This window comes from Puntigrus tetrazona, chromosome 24 (assembly GCF_018831695.1).
Source record: "Puntigrus tetrazona isolate hp1 chromosome 24, ASM1883169v1, whole genome shotgun sequence".
NCBI lineage: Eukaryota > Metazoa > Chordata > Actinopteri > Cypriniformes > Cyprinidae > Puntigrus > Puntigrus tetrazona.
Window position 1 is genome coordinate 3,236,042 of NC_056722.1, and position 17,733 is coordinate 3,253,774.

Below are 17,733 nucleotides of genomic sequence, written 5' to 3' on the forward strand. Positions count from 1 at the left end.
ATTTAGACAGAACTACCCGGAAATGCAGCGTAATATTTTTTGGTTGACTGCTATCGCCGACTCTCCGATATTCACGACCGTTTTAATATATTTTTTTTGTCTTTGACACGTTAACTAAATGTATTACAGGTCAAATAAATGTTGTTACGAATACGTCGCATATCTGTTAAATAAATGTAAGCAGTTTTCTGCACAACCGATGCATTTCGCAAAAAAAAACACGTCCGTAAAACGTAACATCTTCTTATCGGTAATGTTTTCAGGTCTGTCACATGAACGGACGGCGTAGACACAAGAAAGCGATGTAGTTTTTCCTCACACATTCCACTGTTTGAAGAATTATGGAAAGTGTATATTTAAAACTGTGCCTGTATCTGACAGCGCTGGGTAAGTGTTAAAGATAACGACTTGTTTTATTGCACGATTAGATCAATACAGTTGCACTAAGTCGAAGTCTTAGTTCTCGACATCCTCTTTACATACAAGTTTTGCGTTGTTTTTAGAGGGTTTGGCTGATAATAATAACGTCTGCGTCGCTTCCGTGTTTCAGTGGCTGTCACATCAGGAGGGAAGATGAAGATAGTGGAGGAACCCAATACTTTTGGGTGAGGTGCCCAGCAAACACACTGAATATATTGAATACAACAGACTCTGAATCTTCATATTCTTCTCACTTTGATTTTTCAGGCTGAATAATCAGCTTGTGTCTCAGAATAATCGGCTGCAGGCGAAGATCAGCCCGTCTCCGGTGTCTGGACCTCCACATCTGCACAGACTGGCAGGGAAGTGCTTCAACTACATCGAAGCCACGTCAGTAATAAGTTTAAGAACTACCAAAAAGCATTTGCTCAAAATACGTACAAACCGTAAGCTCCATTACATACAAGAGAGACACACGGGGCTAGTTGTCACAGAGGCTGTAACTATTAGGTTTTGAGTCCAGCATTTAAACGCATGTCTGTTTTCAAGAATGCATTGTCCGTTTTAAATGTAAAATTAAATTCATTACAATATTTGTTGGACAAAGTTTTATGTTGTGACAACGTGCCCAAGCCAAAAGATCAAAGCTTTTTTTTGTCCTGCAGCTATTGTGGAAATGTTCACAATATTTACCGAAGTGTGACACGTAGCCCGTGTTCGAGCTATACAGATGCACTGTGTTTTGTTTTTATGTTGTCATGAAAAAATATGTATAGAAGCTGGTTTATGCCGTTGGATTAACAAAAAAAAAGTTATTTACATGTAGTAATTTTTTAGTCGTAATTGCAATTTTTCATTTAAAAAAAAAAAAAGATTGCATTTTTTTAAAAATCAAACGACAGAAACTAGCTTCCATTAAAGTAGTAAAAAAATAAAAAATAAATAATAATAATAATATATATATATATATATATATATATATATATATATATATTTATTTATTTATTTTTTTTTTAGATACAAATACGTATTTTGTCCATTTCACAACATGACTCAGCATGAACAGAGCTTCAGATGGAACGCATACAGCGGTATACTGGGGTAATGACTTTTATCAACGTTTTCTAATATGCTTCCTTCGATTTAGCTGAGCCTAAAACTGCGTATGCGAAATCTCCCCTGTGCGTGTGTAGTATTTGGCAAGAATGGGAGATTCAGAATAACACATTTACTGGCATGTGGATGCGAGAGGGAGATTCATGTGGAAACAAGAACAGACAGACCAAGGTGTGTGTCACGTGAACCCGCTGCCTTTGTGTTAACTGTAACGTGAGTTTATGGATGGCTTTGAATGTTATCTTCAGCCAGTAAAGAGATGTTCTGTCTATATTCCAGGTTCTCCTGGTCTGTGGGAATAGCAGTAAACTAGCGAGTGTTTCAGAGCCTCAGACGTGTGTTTATTCAGTGATATTTGAAACGCCGCTGGTTTGCCATTCACACTCCCTCTTGGGTGAGTTAATGATCTGTTAAAGAATAAACCAACCCACTAGTTAGTTCAGCGCCTATCTGCGAAAACCCGTGCCTGACTGTTCGCTCTCGTTTCAGTGTATCCGGTTTTGAGTGAGACGTTGCAGAAGGAGTGGGACGAAATCGCTCAAGCCCGATATGAAGATCTCATCACAGAACAGGTGACACACGAACGCACAATGTTACAGTCTCCATGCATCTGAGAACATCGCCGTAATAGGCCTCTGTGTGTGTGTGTGTGTGTGTGTGTGTGTGTTTAGGGTTATAATAAGCTACTGAAGGAGCTGTTTGAAGAGGCCGGTTTCCTGAGAAAAGCTCAGCAGCCGAAAGCGGAGGAGAGCACGACGTCTCTCGCACATCGCAGTCTGGAGCAGTGCACGCAGGTCAGACAGGCGCTTTTAAGACTTTTAACACGTCCATCCAGATCCGGTTTTAAACAGACTGATAAACATAATAAGATGCATTTTTGTCAGTCATGCAAAAATGAAACGGCTAGCACTTCCTACGAGCAATCCAAAAAAAACGAATCATGAAATTTATTGTTAACTGTATGCATTTATTGTGCACTGCTTAGAATCAGAGGTTAAATGTGTTTCATAAACGACAGATATGCATCGCATTTCCAATGCAAAATGTATCCGAATTTGAAACTTTAGCTCTAAATACTTTGCGCAGGAGGCATGCAATGCATTCAGCTTCAGATTTGCTTGTGAATCCAGCATATATTTTTAACAGGATTTTGAAAAGCAGCGAGCAGAGATAGAGCGGCTTCGATCGCTCCTAACGCAACACAACATCTCTTACCAGACAACGACAGGTGAGACATGCATGCACTCGTCATCAAATCATTCACAAACTAAACTGTGCATTGCTAGTGGCCAAACAGGTTAAGTGCACTGACTAAACTCTTCCAGCTCTTTCAGACAGGACACAGGATCAGGGTGCTTCGCCCTTCCGGGACCAGCACCTCCGCGGCGACACCGGTTTTATTGCTGATCTGCATTAACATGCCCAGCAGGATCATACAGGAAAAATGCTACTTTGAGATAATGGTATTTTATGATGTTTAAGAGTTTGGCTTTGTTAGGCCTAAGTTGACGACGTATTGTGAAAAATAAAGTTTTTATGACATGACACCTCGAGACCAGCCTGAAGGGCCGCTCGCACAGAATGTGTTTTTTCAGTGGAGTAAAACTACGTAGCGGTGTAGAGATCTGGACGTGTCGTTTTGCGAGCTGTATTTTTTGCATCTTGCATATTTAGATGCAGTTTCTTGTGCGAGGCGCTGAAAAAGACAAAGTTAAAAACCACATCTGTCTAGCACATTTACACAGGAAAAACCCAACAACCAATGCTAAAGTGCGTGCTTTTCTCCAAGCAGCTTAAAATGTTCTAGTTGCTGCCATAATATTACATATTTCTTGATGACTTCTATGAAGAAAAATCAGGGTGGGATTTTGATATATTTTAGTTTTAGATTGTAGATACAACGTTTCTCTGATCAGTAAATAATGACACTGTTGCAACGGATGTAGCTTTACACAAAAAAATCGATGCTATGGTAGAAGCAGTCTATCCTGGTCACAAGTGTACTTGTTACAAATAACTTATACAGCAATAACCAATTCCCAATTAGAAATGTGTGCTTCTCTGTTAACCAACAAAGAAATAACTATAAAATCAAAAGAGATAACAAAGATTCCTTATGTTATTCCATATTGGAAAAATATTGTGGAAAATATACCTTGGGAGAAATTACAGACTTTGCCTCATAAGTATCTGCTTACCAATAAAATAAAGAAAAAACGTTGAAAATGATTCACACATGTTACCCAAATTAATATTTATCCTATTTATTATTTTTGTATAAATAAATATTTGGAAATAGTATCCCTTTATTCATCTGTTGTGTTAACCCTGGCATATCTGAGTGTATATTCTTTTTCTTATTAATTTTATCTTTATGTATAATTGTAACTGTGTCGCAATGCTTGTGCTGTTTATCAATAATAAAAATAAAAGTCAACCGAAGCATTAAAATGAACTGTTCGAACGAACCGATTCGCTAGCACGACTCGGACGATTTGAAATGCTCTTTCTGAACCACTAGATGGCAGCATCCGAAGCTTTATCGTTTTCACGTTTCAGCAGTTTTCTGCTTTCTGTAAACAAGCCAAGCATTTTAGTCGATATAGCTCTGCCATTTACACAGAAATACCCTTTTCTCGCAGGCTATCATTTGCCCCTGTCCAATCCTCCCTTTCCTCTGACCATCACTGGCAGAACGAACGGCCCGCATCCAGCTCAAAGCGCAGATCACAGACAAAACCCTCGAGCAATCTGTGTCAGGCCTGCAGTTTCTGCTTTGTATTAAATAAGATGTAATATCTCAGGATGTAGCCGCTGTCTGCAGAGACACATCTTGTTAGAAGCCGACGGAGAGGCAGAGGAAAAGACCTTCAGAGAGTTCGGCTGAAAATGACCAGACCGTGAAAAAGAAAATCCAATTACAGAGACAGCCGAGCCCACCCGAGAGCAAATACGACTCGATTTTTACTTCTCCTCCAGCGTCTGCCCGTGCAAAACACGCCACCGTGATTGCTATGCAGTCCCTGGTGTTCCTGGTTTAACCCTGCGTGCTACTATGGACAAATTGAGCTAAATGTAATATATATATATAATTTTTTAAAAAGGTTTTTTTGTTACTGCCTTTTTTAAATTTCAAAACATAAAATGTCCTTTTTTGACAAAGCACATATTCCTTCAAATAAAAGTGTCTGCCTTATAAAAGTGTCACACACGCGCACATGAAAATACATGGACAATTTTACGAATTATAATGACTGCATAATGTGCAATATATTGTAATATTTTGCAGGCATATTCACATCTGTCGACAATCGCAATATTATTATTATTATTTAAATTTTACAAATCACATTATAATAATAGTAAATGTCTATATGAATAACTAGTAGCTATTTTACTACTAATAATAGTATTTCTATTTATAATAATTTCATTATTTGCAATAATGTATTATTATGTGACCTTAATATATATATATATATATATATATATACACACTAAGGTCACGTAATAATAATAATAATAATATATATATATATATATACACGTGTGTGTGTGTATGTATATATATTTTTTTTGTTTATAGGTGACAAACTATTTCATGATAACCATCTTAGCTTAACAAGTATTTCTATCAGCCCAAAAATGTGTCGCAGGTCAGACTGGAACGTTATATAAAGGTTAATCATGTTGTTGTTTTGGTGTTTTTTTCTTATAGTCAGGTTGAATTCAGGTTCTAATGGATTATTACCATCAAGGTGATAAATGTGAGTCAGAAAACTAGAAAAAGACAGAGCCAGTGACCTTCTCCCAGAGCCCTCCGTCTCCTGCCCGCGGGACATCCGCCGCCTCACAGTGACGCACTGAAAGGGTGAAAGCGCTTGGAGATATTTATATCACGGTTGTGTACATTAGATCATCAGTCTCTTCAGAATATCAGATGACTCAGAAAACTCTCTAGTTAACACTCTGAACGGGCGTTCGGCAATCAAACAAGTACTTTTCCTTCGAAACAAGCCGTAGGGATTGATTTTTGAGGAAAACTTTTAAAAGCTGGCAAACGCAGAAAGGTCAGCTTTTGTCAAGGCTTCAGCGCCTGTCACTCAAACCTCAGGTGGGTGATTACGGCTTTCATCTAATTAAACACACGCAACGAAATACAGCAGTGGCATTCAGCGTGAAATCCCTGAACTTCACAGTTGTCTTCTGGTCATTTCAACGACGAGGAAGACAACAAGCGAGCGTGCGTTCAGAAATGGCAGGAGACTTCGTTCTCAGGAGATCCGTGACCCGCTGAACGCGCTTGGATCAGGCAAGATCCTCGAAGACCCGAGAGTCTGAGACGTCTTGCTTCATATATATCTTCACGTTCGTTTTTTTGAGGAGGGACGACAGGCAGTACAACCGGAAAAGAGACGGAGAGCGAGACAAACAGGCCTCTGTGGAGAGACACACACGTGATGTTACGCTCCTCCGGCGCACACAAGCGCTGCATGCAAACACACACACACACACACACACACACACACACACACACACACACACACACACACTGTAACCGCTTCCAACAGGGACAGAACAGGCTTTTTAGGATTACACAACATAATACTACTACAAAATATATAATAATCATATATATATAATGTATAAACAATATAATGACTTCAAAATTGAATTTAATAAAAATAACAATCGCAATAATTGCAAAAATTATTATTATGACATATAACAAAAACAATATTAATAATAATGCGCCCGTTACAATACAATATAAAGGATTGTCATTCTTTTTTATTATATTAAAATGTAATTGTCGTGCTTTATAATAATAGTCATTATATTTGTAATATTATTACTGCTAATATTTTAATACAATAGGTTGATTTGTAATAAGTATAATTTACTATGATTATTATTATTATGGCACATAACAAGAACAGCAATCATAATAATAACAAGTATTATTTAGATTTTTAAATAGTAATAATACTAATAGCACATTATAATTCAGTATAATATTTGTATTAATTTCCATTGTTCATCATTCATGATTATAATGATGATGATGTGCTACCTAATTTATATGCCCTTTTTACTATAATTGTAATTTAATAGTAATAATTTAAATTTATTACCATTATTGTTATTATTCTTAACAATACAATGTTTATACTAATATTATTATAATTGTTCGTTGTTATTTTTTTTATAAATTGTTAACGTGCCACTTTTATTAATTATTATTATTACTGGACGATGAAGCTTACAAACGTACAAGCTTAACGCTAATGATAATGTCTAATTAGCATGAAATAATTGTTTTGCAGTAGCGTGGCAGACATTAGTAGCAGTTTTCTACATTTCAACCCATATTTTATAACAGTGTTTCTTGGAAGAAGAAAAAAAAGCCGTCGACCTGGATAAAGTGAGGACACAGCAACTTAAACTAGGACAAAAAGTGAAGCAGAAGATGAGACGAGAAACAGAGGCAGAGGTGAGATTATTCTGTATAATCTTAGTTCTTTAAACTAGTTTTACTTTACAACTAGTTAAACTAGCAAGAAGGCTTTGCGCTTCAGTTACTTGGGCGATAAAGAATAAACCTGGTCTGCGAAACGTTTTAGATAAAAGCATCCTGGGAATGCATAAATGTCCATTTACTTCTTTACCCTGATCTCAATTTAGTGTGGAAATCCATTTTAAACAGAAAACCAATCAAAGCTGAAGTACGTAAACATCACAGCGATGTCACTGTTATCCATTAGGTTTTAAATAACAAACATTTTAAACCAATGAGCGCCAATGATCGTTGTGCTCGTTTTTTATTTGTGCTAACTGTAGTATTGAACATGAACCTCATTAGTCATCAAGAGAATCTAATCACTGAGATTAATGAGAGAGCGAGACAAAAATAAAACATTCAGACGCATTATGGGTTACTATTAAAAAACTAAAACCATAAAACGCTTTGGTTACTTGAAATAAAATAAAAGCTTAAAAATCGTACACTTAAGCTAGTAGTGAAGTGAATGTGTTTCGTTTGGTTTAATTTGATTATTAAAATAAACCAAATGAATGAAAAAAAGCCTACATAGACGCATTTAAAACTAATAAAAAATGACAAAAACACAACAAAATAACCAAAACAAATATAAAAATGAAAATAATTACTTAAACGTTAACAAAAATGAACAAGAAAACAAACAAAAATAAAAAGATTTTAAAAAAGATGAATTAAAAGTTTTAAATTAAAAACATGTTTTATTTTTATTAGCAAAGTTTGACAATATTTCTTTATCTACATATAACATTTTTTCTGTATAGAATATTATATTCTATACTAAAAATTCTATTATATATGCAATATATAATATATACAAAAAATTATATTATATATGCAATATTCTATTATATATGCAATTTCTCATTTTCATTTAGCTTCTAATATCTAATATAAAATGTCAAAACCACAACAAAATGACTAAAAAGTTTACAAGAAAATATTTAAAAGAGAAAATAATGCAAACATCCAAAATCTAAATAAATGTTAATTAAAAATATGATATCTCAACAGCACCCGGTACGGGCGCACAGGAATGAGAACCTGGGTGAAAATGTGTTTGAATGTCACAATGCAAAGCAGATCTAAAAATAACTTTGATGTTCTGCATGAAATCGGGGGTGAAGATGAAGCCTGAATGACGGGACGCCGCTGGCTCGAGGGGCTCTGTGATCATGTGAACAGGGGCTGGATGAGAGCATCTGACATCCCTAAAGAGACCCCACACTCCAGCATCCCGGAGCGCAAACGCAATGAAGTAGGTCATTCACGCATAGATACACAAGCATGCATCCCCCTCCCCTCCGTCTCTCTCTCACACACACACACACACACACCAGCTACTCGTGCTCCAGCGGCTTCCTTCAGGAGCACACAAAGACAGCGGAACGCACTGAGCCGGACGCATGGCAGAAACACACCGGGCTTTCTCCACGCGAGCGTCTGGAGTGCTGAGGGAGCTCGTCGGCATGCTTTTTCCAGGGATGCGTTTCTAGCCGGGTTGAGACCAGGACGCGGCGTTTGGATGCAGGAACATGAGGGAGAGAGACAGCAGGGCACGGGCAGGTGAGTTCAGGAGCGTGCTGGAGTTCTTCATCGATTTCTTTTGTTTGGCTCGGACCCTCTGCACTGGCTGTGCTCAACGGCTTGTCTTGCGCCGTGCGTGTTCGGGAGCTTTTGTTGTTGTTGTTGATGTTTTCAGGGTCAGGTGCTGTAGGTGCCATCATTACAATAACACTGATGCGCGTCAAGCACTAAAATGTCAATAGATAATGAAGGCGGAATCAGGGGCTACTCAATTCAAGTTAAAGAAATAATAAAAATGGTTGTATTATAAAGCAGATTTTTTGTGCACTGCTGATGCGCTTAGCGTTTAGACATTTTGTGTTTAATTGCAAACACGGGTTTGCATGTTTGTGTGAAATCAATGTGATTTGAGGTCAAAGGTCACCTTCAGGCGCTGACCTTATATATAGGGTCAGCGAGAAACACACTGCGAGGCAATATGTTTAGTAGTTCAAAATACGTTGAGAATGTAGAGAAAGATTTCACACTCGGCCCGAGATTTATATTCAGTCTGACTGAATGAATATTTTACATTTGTATTTAATGTAGCAGATGATTTTGGTGTTGCCAGCGTCAGGCTATGCAGAGCTGAATATGCAATTGCAATTTAATTCATACATTTACTTTTGATTTTTAAATATAAATGTTCATATAGCGGGCATGCCAAGACACTGCTTTATGTGTAATAATACGTAAGTAATAAATTACATTTTTCAGTATAAATTATCTATAAGCATATTATTCAACACAAAACATACCATAGAAAAATAGATAAAATTTACAATATTTCTTAATAATATATATTATTATTGCCATATTTAAAAAATATGAATGACCTTTACGTTATTGTTTATTATATAACAAATACATGTGTTTAACTGTACTCCACTGCATTTACTCTCATTTAAAAAGGCAAAGTCTTTTAAATGTAACATTTCATGATATTTTATAAGACGGAAAGTTTACATTCCTGCCCAATTTGTTGTTTTGCTGGATTCGTGTGGACTTCTTTGAACTGCCGATTCATCCCAATTCAATATCCGGTATGTTAATCAGTTCAAATTCCATTTCTAAATTCTGGCTTGTGCTCTGCCGACTGAGCTGAATGAAGGACCAGAGAGATGATTTAATGCAGTACAAATCAAAGGCTGGCAATGACCTCTAGAGAAAATGAGAATGTTCCTGAATCAATTTCTCATTTGTTTCTCAGTCAGGGGTTAAAGCGGGCAGGACAGCAGGGGTTGGACTCATCAGAACTTCTGGTAGGTCATCTTAAGGTCGTCCGGCATCTTCTCGGTCATCTGTTGTTGTGCTCGTTCGGCTCTGTCACTATGCATGATGCTGATAACGTGAGGCTTCGTTCTAGGTCACTGCTTTATTCCCGTGAGGAGAGTGATTCAGTTAGTGCCCTTTGCCGTTGTTGAAATATTCAGAAAGATGTGACTGACTCGTCTGAGAGCGTCAAGCCAGGTAGGCGGCTGGGGAAATAGAGTGTAGGTAGAGCGCCGAGGACACAGACGCTAGAGACAAAGAGAGAGAGAAGAATCAACAAAGAAAGACAAATGACGCCATCAAGGAGAGAGTTCCTCTTGAAATGAGTTTGTGTGTGTGTGTGTGTTTCTCAGTGCCCAGGTGGGGGTTCTCCCAGGGGGACGGGGCAGTGGGACGGGCGGCGCTCCGGTCGAGGACATGCAGGCGCTGTCAATCACGTCTCTCTCCACCTCCGAGCTTGAACAGCAGTATGAGCTGATCGCTCCTTTAGGCAAGGGCACCTACGGCAAAGTCGACTTGGTGGTGCACCGGACACAGGGTGAGTCTGTGTGAAAATGACTTCTGATTTTCCTGCACAGCGGCTTTTCTCCATACGACGGAAGTGAACGTGAGTTGGACGTTGTCAAGCACCAGAAACGAAACCATGGAACTGTTTGGGATATAGTGATGTGAAACAAGCCAATATTTAGATCACTGCTCACTGGAGCTATTAAATCTCATTGTGCAGGGCTAATTAAAATGAAAACTATAAATGTATTTATTATGAAATAAACGTTTTTCTCTAATACTCATTGGCCACATTTAACTTTTTTTATTCAATACTTTAACAGATTTTCTCTTCTAATGTCTGATGAGGTTAGAGAACACCTGACAAGAGATCAGAAATCTCTCCAGACCCTTCTGATTCCCATCTCCATTCAGTTCACCTCACTCATTTCTACAAGGAAATTCTTAATTATTGCCCTTATGGGGTAAAAAAGGGAAATTCACAGCTCTAGCTCTTTTCTTAAAGCCACTTCACTATTTTGAGCTTTGTTTTCCCTCCTATTTATATTTCTGTGAAACAGATTTATCATTTCAGGATTATAATCAACCTGGGGTGTACAAAATTGTGAATATGAATGGGAATACACTTCAGAGATATTTTAATCATAAGAATTTCTAGGAAATGTCTTGCTAATAATTGTACATGTATTTGAGAAAAACAGAAATACATGTTTCAAAATTATATTTCCTCATTATTTAAAATATTTATTATCCAATTAAATTTTGATAATTGTTTAAAAATAAAGATCAAAAGGATTAACAATGCAGATTAATTCTAACAGCCTTTGATCATATTCACCAAGGGTGCTAATATTTTTGGCGATGAATGTAAACAACCTAATTGAACTATGGCCTAATTCCAGCAAAGGCTAAGCCCTGTCTATGAAAAATATTTGATTAAAAATATTAATACTAAAAATATAAGGAAACATTTATGTTATTGAATAAAGAATCAATAAATCAATCAATAAAAAATGCAATTGAAACAAAAAGAATAAATAATAAATAAAATAGCCTAAACAGAAAAATAAAAACATTTTGAGCTTTACTTGATATAAAATTGAATAAACTTGGATAAAATACAATAAAATAACAAGACAAACTTATTTCATATTAGCTTAACTAATAAAACATAGACATTTGAAAAGTAATAAAAATAACAATTAATTTTTTTTTTTATTTAAATGAAAATAAAAAAGGAAAAAGAACTAATTGAAAATATTAATTAAACACAGTATATGAAGGATATTAAAACAACAATGCCCTTCAAAAAAATAAAGGTTATTGGCATTCAGTGGTTCCGTGAAGAAACTTTTCATTCTACGAAAGGTTCTTTATTGTGGAAACCATGTACTTAAAATGTTAAAATGTTCTTAAAAACTTTTTGGGAACGTAAAGTGTTTCTTCATTAGCATCGCTGCAAAAAGTTATTTTATTCAGCATTATTTTGTGTATTTGCAGGTACTAAGCTGGCGCTGAAGTACGTGAGTAAGAACAAGACAAAGTTGCGCAGTTTTCTGCGCGAGTACAGCTTGACGGCGGCTCTGGGCTGCAGCCCGTTTATCATCAAAATTCTGAACGTGCTGTTTGAGACGGAGGACAGCTATGTGTTCGGACAGGAGTACGCACCTGCGGGAGATCTGTTCGACATCATCCCACCTCAGGTACCACAGCAACTCATTACTAACACAACAATCTATGTGGATCAAGGTCAATTGCTTACTCCCTTACAGATAAAGAGGCTGTGCTGTATCTCCACTCTAAACTGTGGCTTTGTGTTTCGGTCTCTTTCCAGGCCGGTTTGCCGGAGGAGATGGTCAAGCGCTGTGTTCAGCAGCTGGGTCTGGCTCTGGACTTCATGCACAGCAAGAGTCTCGTCCATCGGGACGTGAAGCCAGAAAACGTTCTGCTTTTCGACCGCGAGTGTCGACGCGTGAAATTGGCAGATTTGGGAATGACGCGGCGGGCGGGCAGCCGGATCAAGAGGATCAGCGGCACCATCCCGTACACCGCCGCCGAGGTGTGCCAGGCCTCGGTTTCGGAGGGAATCGTGGTGGCCACGACCCAGGACGTGTGGGCGTTCGGAGTTCTGCTGTTCTGCATGCTGACAGGAAACTTTCCGTGGGAAGCGGCGTTGCCAAGCGACGCATTCTTCGCGGAATTTCAGCGCTGGCAGCGGGGGGCGTTTCCTCCCGGGGTCGTCCCCTCCCAATGGCGGCGTTTTTCGGACGATGCGTTGCGAATGTTCGGACGGCTGTTGGCGTTGGAGCCGGAGCGGCGCTGTGGGGTTAAAGAGGTGTTCTACTTCCTGAAATACGACCTGCTGAATCATCACCGCCGCAGAGCTTCCTGTAGGGTGTCTAGGAGCGGTCCCGCACATTGCTCCGCCCACAGACATGCGGAGCCCTCTCCGCCTTCAGGCACTTCATGTCTACGCCCCACCCCCCTCAAACGTAGCATCCTGTCCGAACCGCATTCTTCTAGAGAGGAGTCCTCCAAAAGCCCGTCACCCAACCGCCAAGACAAGAGCAAAGTGATGATGACCACTCCTATTGAGATATGTGTATGAAGCCAAACCTGGATATAGCCGCAAAAGGTAGCAATATTACTTCAGAACTACTGTTGGGAAAATGTTTGCACAGGAATGACAACATACTTCATCACAGAACCACCATAAAAGTAGAAATAGCAAACACATGCTGACTCTGACTTTGGTAGGTCACTTTAGCACTAGAAATTAATCATCTTTCGCTTTAGGATAACGTAGGAAATTAATTAAAACTGCTTTCATCTTAAAGGAATAGTTCACTCCGAAAAGGAATGGAAATTCTGTCATCATTTGCCTCGTGTCATTTCAAACCCATGCGATGGATCCTGAAATGACATAAAAGTACCATATTCTGAGTTCTAAGCCATATGAAAGATTTATGTGAGGAATAGTCCTACATTTAAGTCACTATAGACCAAAAAGTGCAGAAACTGAACCTGTACGAGTACTGCAGCTGGGTCAGTGCCCTTAAACAGCAAGAGATGCGTATGTCATTTACCCTTAAAATGGTGCATATTAGTAACATAGAGTAGTATATACTATAGAAATATGAATCCTTAATGGGTAAATTAGGTAAATGAATACCCCAAATGTAAAATTGCTGGAGTTTTTTTTGAAAGATGTATAGCTCCCGGTCATGTGTTGTATTTGAATTGAATGACCTTTGAGAAATACTGCAGGGGGAAAACATTTTCAACTTGTTTGGTCTATTTCTCACTGATCGTTGTGTGGTTTTTAAGACTTAGGATAGTCATATAGACTACTTTTATTTTGTCTTTTTTTGGAGCAAGTGTTATTTTAGTATCATTGATATACTATTATTGTAGCTTCGATTATATTTTGAATCAGATTTAGTTTTTTCAGATTTTCTGGTTTTGATTTCAGTTTTTTTTTTAATGCTTTAGTATTTTATTTTAAAGATGTCTGTATATATTAAGTTTTAGTTGTTTAGTTATTTTAGAACTTCAACTTTAAAGTAAAGCAAAATGAAATCTGGCATGGCAACTTTTTTATATATTCAGTTAATAGATTTTTTATATTTTTAGATGTAAATGACACATGACAGAGAGGAAATGATGCAGGGTGAACTAAACCTTTAAAATACAGTGGCTTCCAGGGCTGTGAAATAACATTAATATCAGTATATTTTCTTATTTAGTTCATTTAAGTAATAATAATACAAATAAACAATTAATAAACAAAACCATAAACTAAAAATGATATTAAGGAATATCACAATATTTTGCAGCCCAAAGGCAATTTTTGATTTGTAACAATAAATTGTAACACAAAAAACCTAGTGGCTATTTTCATAAAGCTTAACTTCCCTGTAGTGCACTGAAAATAGGAACACAATCTTTTCTTGCCGGATCATTATGTGAATTTCAAACCAGCCTATGACAAAATCATACATGTTCACCGATAGATATATTTTCTACTGGATTTTTTTTTTACTGGACGTTTTACGAGACAACGGACTCCACGATCACCTGGAGACTGCCTGGAAGAACTTCCCAAGAGACAGAGGACGTTTTAATCAGTCTTCAAAGCTTCCTCTCCTGAGTTTTTTAAGTCACCATAGATCACAGGGATTTTATGAAGTCTCTTTGTATTTGATGTGTGCATTCAAACAACTTTCTATGAGATCTTTGAAGAAACGCATCAGGAGCTGCCCGTTTTCCTGGGAGGTTTTAGATAAACAGTCGTGATCTTAACGGCTCGACTGAGACCAGTCTTCTGTGTTCTCGTATAATGGGTCAATTAGGTAAGCGAAGCCTCGAGGGATCGTTCGAGAACACGAGAGCATCTGCTCCCTAGAACATTGTGACTTGTGTTTCGTCAGGTAGTGCTAATTTGTAGCTTTTTTTGTATCAGAGAACAAACGGTCAATTAACTGACTTCTACAGAGACTCTTTTTAGTCTTGAATTAAAGTGTATGTTTACATAGGACGCATTAGATATTGATTTAGGTGGTATAGAGCAGTTAAAGTCTTAATGTTTGAGCTACTTATCTTGCAAATGAGCACAAGTAAATAAAAAAACAAACTCAAGGTCGGATGAAAAGAAAAAGCGAGCGTAATCTGAAGGAGACAATAACAATCACAAACAGTTTAATGATGATGAATTTTGCTCCATTTTTTATATAGGACTGTTTCATGGTGATTTACGGTTGTTCAAACAACCCTGGAATATTGACTTACAATAGTTGGTGTTTTCTAATCAAAAGAAAAAAAGTAAATATATATAAAACTAGATGTTATTTAGCTGCTGTAAGGATTGTCATACAGTCGTAGATTGTTCTGAATGATAAACAGCTAATTAAACAGATTAAAGGCACTTCATTCTTTATCTGTTTCTTATTTGTCATGTGACCATTTGCAATTTAGACTACATCAAATTCAAGGGCACCTATCGCCACAACTTTAATAAATGCATGGTTGCAAGTTCAAAATGTTGTTATTTCAATTAAAGCTTTTAAGTTGGAAACGATATTTTGATAAGTTGTGTTGACAATAATGTTGCTAATCACACTGATTTAATATTGTGTAATTCAAACTTCATTTCTGCATTAATTGATAGTAGGAACTGGGCAGCACAGAGATTTTTGCATGTTGAAAAATAAATACGACCTCACATTGTGTCAATCACGTTTACACACTGACTTTCGTCCGTCATAAAAAGATTCGGATCAGGTCACATTTTCGCATTCGTAGCAAGCATTTTGATAGTGAAGCATAATGAATATTAAAAAAATGAAACAAATTAATATAAAAAGGGCATAGACAAGAAATTTTGAAGTAGAAAAACTGAAATACTTTTTGAGGTAAAACACAATTCAATACTATTTGTCTTATTTACAACTTAGACTTTTTTTTTTTACACAAAGTTGAAAACCCTGTTATTGTTTAATGAAGTTTGGAACAATTTTATTTTATTTTTTTCGTATTTATGCTTTATGCAAGCACCTACTGGCCAAGACTGAATTAAGATTTTAATTCAGACCAACGGGAAAATCAACTTTTCCCAGGGCTGCGCTCACAATAAGCATGCAGGCAATATGTCTCATGTTAACGTCAACAGGAAACGACTTGGGATTCGTTCGAAAAAAACCCCCTCATTTCGATGATTCAGAGTCGAATCTTTCTTTTGAGAGACAATAACTTTATACACGGTGCGCTTTCAGATTGAAAACTTTGCAGGGTGTTTTCAAGAAAGCTCATTTTCCAAAATCTCCAGAACTCCAGTGATCTAGTTTGAGAGCCATGTGAACTCATTTATTACACCTCCAACCGTTTCTCCACCTCAGAAAGCACGTCGTCACGATGTCAAACTGCTATATAACAGCTTCATTAGGTTTTGTACGTGAGTGCTTATCTAGAATCTGTATCCTTAAATCTGAATGAAGTGATGTTTTCATGAACAGTAATTAGCTATATTTAAATTATGCTACATTACAGAAAAAGTAGCATATTTATAATGTATATCATTAATGAGATTATGGAAATATTCTACAGTTTACGATGCGTATGCTGTAGAAATTTACACTGTGATGTAAAATTTTGATCTTTACAGTCTTACAGTGCAAAGTAAATCTTTACAGTGTTACAGTGAGGTAATATAAATTCTTACAGTTACAGCGACTAATGTAAATATTTACAGTACTTCAGGGCTTTTATTTTTATTCCTGTCTGTTTTGGATAGAAATTGTCAGCCAGCCAAAGACAGGGCTCAAAGCCAAAACTAATGAAGACACAATTGTTCACTGGATACTGTAGACACAAATAGAGTTAAACTGAATCAATGGCATCATTCACCCGTCCCTTATTAACATTCCCTGACATTTCACTCAGTCTGTCACTTTATTGCATATGTCTCCATATCTGTGTGTGTCTTCATCACTAGGCAAACGCATTCTTTCATGCACAGAGATCTTTTAAAGGTGGTTTGTGTGTAATTTTAATCATCTGACGAGAGTCATGCATCATTAAAGACGTGAGATCTGCGGATAACTGACTCTTTTGCTCTTTCGCTGGCCTTTTCTCCCGTTACTTAATTCATCTCTTTATCCTACTTTGCTTGGCATCATCTTTTGCAGCTTATCTGAAGGTCATTAAAATTAGGTCTCTCTCTCTCTCTCTAATATTAAACACTAATGAGTTGTTTCAGAGAGTAAAAGAATAAATGCACAATTAGACTGCGGGGAACTAGAAAACTAAGTGGACAGTAGATGCTACCAGCCTGACAAAATGTGTGTGTGTGTGATGGCGGTAATGCTTGGGAGCTCATTAAGTTGTGGTGATAAGGGGTGTTCAGATTCAGTCACAAGGGAGTTCAAGAGAAAAAAAAAGAATGAAGAAAAAGAGTGAAGCGAATAAAAAGAGGACGAAATGCAGATAAGGGCAGAGGACCTCGTTTCCAATCCTTCAAATATCCCTCAGTAATGAAACGCATGCAAATGTGGAATAAAACAGCGGGAGTTTTTTCATCTCTCTGGAGGTTTTTCTAGAACCAGCGGGAATAATTTATAATGTATGTTTTGTCAGTTAAAACTATTTTGTCCTGAGGATGTCCGTTGTAATCTAAAATGTCTTTCTTTGCCGTCTAGTTTTGCCTTTATCTACAAAGTACATGATAGGGCAAACTGTAAACACAAACATCAACATAAAATCTAATACAAGCTAATGCAGCTGCATAAAGACTAGCC

The 17,733-nt window shown here is 37.2% G+C and overlaps 2 protein-coding genes across 7 annotated transcripts; both read left to right on the top strand.

Moving 5' to 3' along the window:
- The first annotated feature begins 21 nt into the window (after nucleotides 1–21).
- gnptg (N-acetylglucosamine-1-phosphate transferase subunit gamma) lies at nucleotides 22–3,987 on the top strand. Of its 3 annotated transcripts, none has more exons than XM_043226340.1 (11): nucleotides 22–176; nucleotides 264–387; nucleotides 551–605; nucleotides 688–810; nucleotides 1,438–1,521; nucleotides 1,614–1,707; nucleotides 1,816–1,930; nucleotides 2,026–2,108; nucleotides 2,208–2,330; nucleotides 2,683–2,764; nucleotides 2,862–3,987. In XM_043226340.1, exons 2-11 carry the CDS (start codon nucleotides 342–344, stop codon nucleotides 2,951–2,953), a joined length of 897 nt encoding a protein of 298 aa, XP_043082275.1. In that variant the 5' UTR covers nucleotides 22–176; nucleotides 264–341; the 3' UTR covers nucleotides 2,954–3,987. The 3 variants fall into 3 exon arrangements, with proteins under 3 accessions (XP_043082275.1, XP_043082277.1, XP_043082276.1); XM_043226342.1 differs by having other exon boundaries at nucleotides 2,871–3,987; XM_043226341.1 differs by having other exon boundaries at nucleotides 32–387.
- Nucleotides 3,988–5,457: 1,470 nt separating this feature from the next.
- Nucleotides 5,458–15,365, top strand: sbk1 (SH3 domain binding kinase 1). Of its 4 annotated transcripts, XM_043226326.1 has the most exons (8): nucleotides 5,458–5,650; nucleotides 5,736–5,993; nucleotides 6,920–7,030; nucleotides 8,224–8,354; nucleotides 8,437–8,662; nucleotides 10,288–10,472; nucleotides 11,942–12,144; nucleotides 12,276–15,365. In XM_043226326.1, exons 5-8 carry the CDS (start codon nucleotides 8,622–8,624, stop codon nucleotides 13,047–13,049), a joined length of 1,203 nt encoding a protein of 400 aa, XP_043082261.1. In that variant the 5' UTR covers nucleotides 5,458–5,650; nucleotides 5,736–5,993; nucleotides 6,920–7,030; nucleotides 8,224–8,354; nucleotides 8,437–8,621; the 3' UTR covers nucleotides 13,050–15,365. The 4 variants fall into 4 exon arrangements, with proteins under 4 accessions (XP_043082261.1, XP_043082260.1, XP_043082263.1 ...); XM_043226325.1 differs by having other exon boundaries at nucleotides 5,458–5,993; XM_043226328.1 differs by lacking the exon at nucleotides 8,437–8,662 and having other exon boundaries at nucleotides 5,458–5,993.
- Nucleotides 15,366–17,733: the final 2,368 nt, after the last annotated feature.